We start from the raw sequence: 4,349 nt of genomic DNA, 5'->3' as shown, positions 1-4,349 counted from the left end.
TGCCACTGACCGCTGCGCCCCATTCTTCAAGGCCCTTAAAGGCACCAATAGAAACATCACTTGGACTGCTGAATGCGACACGGCTTTCAGCGAGCTCAAGGAGTATATGGGCCGGGCCCCTTTATTGTCAACCCCTGAGCACGGAGACATCCTCGTCATTTATCTCTCCATCTCAGCTTCGGCTGTTAGCTCTGTGCTCATCCGATCAAAAGATCACGCGGAGCACCCAGTGCATTATGTTAGTAAAGCATTGCAAGATGCCGAAGTTCGGTACCCAGACATCGAGAAATTGGCGTTCGCCTTGGTCGTTTCGGCAAGACGCCTCCGACCATATTTCCAAGCTCACACCATCCATGTCTTAACCAACCAACCACTCCGACAGGTGTTGCAGAACCCAGAAACCTCTGGGAGGCTGGTCAAATGGGCCATTGAACTGGGCGAGTTTGATATTCATTACAAACCCCGCCCGGCTATGAGGGGACAGGACGTTGCTGACTTCCTATCCGAATTCACGGAGCCCCAAGCTTCCGCAACTACCCAGCTCATAACCGAACCCAATCTCCCTCCCAGCCAGGACCAAACCCCCACCGAAGGCAATCTCGACCTAACCCAGCCCCTATGGACCTTATTCGTAGACGGCTCTTCTAATGCTCAGGGCTGTGGGGCCGGCCTCGTTCTCATCTCCCCAGACAAGGTTGCCCTCGAGTACGCCCTTCGCTTCAAATTCCAAGCCTCCAACAATGAGGCCGAATATGAAGCACTCTTAGCTGGTCTTCGATTAGCCAAAGAGATGGATGCCAGGCAAATTCAGATATTTAGCGATTCACAACTCGTGGTCCACCAGGTCAACCAGGACTTCACGGCTAAGGATCCCTCTATGACGGCCTACCTCCAGCACGCTCAGCACCTGCTGGCGACCTTCCACGCCCACTCTCTCAAGCAAGTGCCGCGCTCCGAGAATAGCCATGCCGATGCACTAGCCAGGTTGGCATCAGCCTTGGAGCAAGGACTGGGTCGCCACATCCACATCGAGTTTTTGGCCCAGCCCAGCACACAAGCCCCACTCATCTGCACTATTGATCACAGCCCTACATGGATGGACCCCATCCTCCAGTTCCTACAGAACCAAACACTACCGGCTAATCCGGCAGAAGCACGACGCGTTCGCCATCGCTCTGCCCGGTACCTGATCATTAACGGCTCCTTATACAAACGGGGTTTCAGTCTCCCATACCTCCGATGCCTGACTCCAGAGGAGGGTCACTATGTCCTCCGAGAAATCCATGAAGGCATCTGCGGCAACCACTCGGGCGCACGCTCGCTAGCCCATAAGGCAATCCGCCAAGGATACTTCTGGCCTTCACTCCACACTGACGCCCAGGCCTTCACCCAGAAATGCGACAAGTGTCAGCGATTCGCCAACATCCCACAACTCCCGGCTGAACCGTTGACTGCAATGGTCAGCCCTTGGCCATTTGCCCAATGGGGACTGGATCTCATTGGACCGATGCCAGAGGGCAAGGGCCAAGTCAAGTATGCAGTTGTGGCCGTGGACTACTTCACCAAGTGGGCTGAGGCCGAGGCCTTGGCCACCATCACTGCGGCTCGCATCGAATCCTTTGTGTGGCAAAACATTGTATGTCGCTTCGGCATCCCCAACTCCATCGTCACCGACAATGGCCGGCAATTTGACAACGCCAAATTCAAACAATTTTGTTCCAACCTCAAGATTCGTCTGTGTTTCGCCTCCCCAGCCCATCCACAGTCCAATGGCCAGGTCGAAGCCGTGAACAAAATCATCAAGAAGACCCTCAAGACAAAACTTGACAAAGCCAAGGGCTGCTGGCCAGAACTACTCCCAGAAGTACTCTGGTCCTACCGCACCACATTCCGCACATCCACGGGTGAAACGCCGTTCTCCCTATCATTTGGAACCGAGGCCGTGGCTCTGGTAGAGATTGGCCAGCCCACATACCGAACCTCCACTTACGATGCCACGGCCAATGACGAGCAGTTGGCCCTCAACCTCGACTTCATTGACGAACTCCGGGACCAATCGAACATGCGCAATGCCGCGTACAAGCAACGCATCGCCAAATACTATGACTCCCGAGTCAAGCCCCGTGCTTTCAAAATGGGGGACTGGGTCATGCGCAAGGTTTCCTTGGCTACCAAAAATCCTAACGAAGGTACCCTCGGCCCTACATGGGAAGGTCCTTACGAGATTATCAAAATCTGCCGCCCCGGCACTTATCAGCTTCGTGATTCCACAGGCAAGACGCTGCCTCACCCGTGGAATGCTGACCACCTCAAGTACTATTACAAGTAAACATATCTAGACCCTAGGACAATACTTTGGTCTTGATTATTTACTATAAGTTAGACGTAAGGTATCTAGACCCTAGACCACTTGTACCTTCTGCCTTTCGGCATCTATTTCAATAAAATGCCTGACTCAGGCTCATTCTCATGAACTCACATTGTTATCATTTTTAACACAATTGATATCAAGCTAAGTTCATATCATAAATAAAAACAGCCTTGCTCCAGGCAAGGACAAATGTTCATACATAACCAAAGTAAACAAAACACAATCACTAGAGTACAAAATACAAAATAGCTATAACACATCACGAAGGCAACGCCTTCAGGACTCGGTCGAAGGAGCATCCTCAGTGGCTGGCTCAGCCTCTGGTGTCGGGGCGCTAGCATCAGCAGGAGGGGTCTGTGCAGGAGGCTCGCCACTGGTGTCAAAGTTAATCTCCAGTGAGGGGTTGAACCTAACCAACCTATCTTCCCAGCGAAGCTGCTCATCAACCAGTCGGTCCATGATATAGCTCTTCAGCTCCTCTGAGGATCGGAAGGACTCAATCGCCTCGGCTCGGGCAGCAGCCACCTCCTCGGCCCTAGATCTCTTCAGCTCCTCCACCTCCTTGGCCAGGGCCGCCTTTTGAACCAGCAAGGCGTTCTTCTCTCGGATGGCCTCCTGCGCCTCCGCCATTTTGCTCTTGGCTAGCTCATCCCGCCTCTTCAGCCTCTGGATCTCCTTGTCAGCCTTGGCCATGCTGACGTACATCTCGCCAAAGGCCTGCAAAACCAAAACCATGTTAGTCAATCCACACAAAAATAATCCAACACAAATACATTCAAAAAAGGGCCTAAACACTTACATAGGCAGAGGTGAGGATCGTCTTTTGGGCCCGGTCGATGAAGGAAGAAGCTGGAGTCCTCGCCAGAGCCTCAGGGTCGCTCTTCACGCCTTCCAGGAAGACGTTCACTAAAGGCACCTCCTGCCGGTGCATAGTCAGGTTGACCTCCTTCTTCTGCTGGCGTAGCCTGCCGAAGTCTACCTTCTCTACCCCTTCAGCGAACACATTCTCCATGCCGAAGGGTAGCTTCGGCGGCGCCTGCAGATCAAAGGGCGGAAGCCTCGGCCCTGACCCCATCACATGCTGATGAGCCTCCTCCAAAGCCTTCCTCTTCCCCAGCACGTCCGCGACCCGACCCTCATCATCATCCCTGGGTCGTTTTCCAGCACTCTTCTCAGCTTTCTTGGCCCGAGACTCCCTCAGCCGCTTCTGCATCTCGGCCTCATCAATGTCTACGGCCACCTTCGTGCTCCCCCTTATGATGCCAGCCACTGTCAAAACAAACAAAGCAATTCTATTACTCAAACTTACAAAGGCTCAGCACACAACAAAAAGATAACCCAGGTACTTACTTCCTTGCAGCAGTCCGGACTCAAACAAATTCTTCTGCGTGACTAGGTTCCCGCACTCACGCTCAGTCTCTGATAGCTGCGCCCTCACCTACTCAACTTCGTCTTCTTGCTCCTTGGAGATAGGGCCCCACTTCACTGAACCTGCATCAAGAGTTAGAAACTACTTAGCCATTTACACTGGCACAGAGGAAGTACAGAACCAAAAATAGGAGCCAAAACAACACAATCAGGCATTGGACAATCTTAAGGGATGGGGCAAGGACCTATAGACTGGAAGTGGGTAGGAATGTGCTGGACAACGCTCTTCCCTGGAGGACATTCCCAGTCCCCATAGGCCAAGCACCACCTGTTCCTCCAGGACTTTTGTGTTGTGGGCTTGTGTCCAATAAAATAGCCCCTCTCCTTCGCCTTTCGGCAATTGGCCTGTACCCAGCCAAAATTCCCCTGTTGCTTCGAAATGGAGTACAGGTACATGAACTGCTCAAACGTTGGCTCCCCTAACCCAGCCAACCACCAGGCGATATACACCCCATGAAGAAGAATCCAAAAGTTGGGATTATACTGCCCCGGTGCATACCCCAACTTGGCCAACATCATCTGAACCCACGGATGAAACGGCAGTCTGAAG

The 4,349-nt window shown here is 52.7% G+C and overlaps 2 protein-coding genes across 2 annotated transcripts; one reads left to right on the top strand and one right to left on the bottom strand.

The window, feature by feature from the left end:
• Window positions 1-106: 106 nt before the first annotated feature.
• Window positions 107-2,329, top strand: LOC109946388. The gene is made up of 2 exons (XM_020553928.1): window positions 107-1,733; window positions 1,851-2,329. The coding sequence occupies exons 1-2, from the start codon at window positions 107-109 to the stop codon at window positions 2,327-2,329; spliced, it is 2,106 nt and encodes a 701-aa protein (XP_020409517.1).
• A 295-nt stretch (window positions 2,330-2,624) lies between these two features.
• Window positions 2,625-3,804, bottom strand: LOC109946387. The gene is made up of 3 exons (XM_020553927.1): window positions 3,722-3,804; window positions 3,171-3,640; window positions 2,625-3,088 (listed from the first exon to the last, which is right to left on the bottom strand). Coding segments are annotated over exons 1-3 (912 nt in total). The 5' UTR covers window positions 3,723-3,804; the 3' UTR covers window positions 2,625-2,647.
• Between the last annotated feature and the right edge of the window lie 545 nt (window positions 3,805-4,349).

The sequence above is a fragment of the Prunus persica genome, unplaced genomic scaffold, assembly GCF_000346465.2.
Source record: "Prunus persica cultivar Lovell unplaced genomic scaffold, Prunus_persica_NCBIv2 scaffold_34, whole genome shotgun sequence".
Lineage (NCBI taxonomy): Eukaryota > Viridiplantae > Streptophyta > Magnoliopsida > Rosales > Rosaceae > Prunus > Prunus persica.
This window is presented reverse-complemented; position numbering and strand designations above follow the sequence as displayed.

Coding starts and splice junctions, on each gene's coding strand:
- LOC109946388 (XM_020553928.1), top strand. CDS start 107: ATGGGCCGGGCCCCTTTATTGTCAACCCCTGAGCACGGAGACATCCTC. Junction 1,734..1,850: donor TTGTTCCAACCTCAAGATTC/GTCTGTGTTTCG, acceptor GCTGCTGGCCAG/AACTACTCCCAGAAGTACTC.
- LOC109946387 (XM_020553927.1), bottom strand. Junction 3,089..3,170: donor CGATCCTCACCTCTGCCTAT/GTAAGTGTTTAG, acceptor TTGGTTTTGCAG/GCCTTTGGCGAGATGTACGT.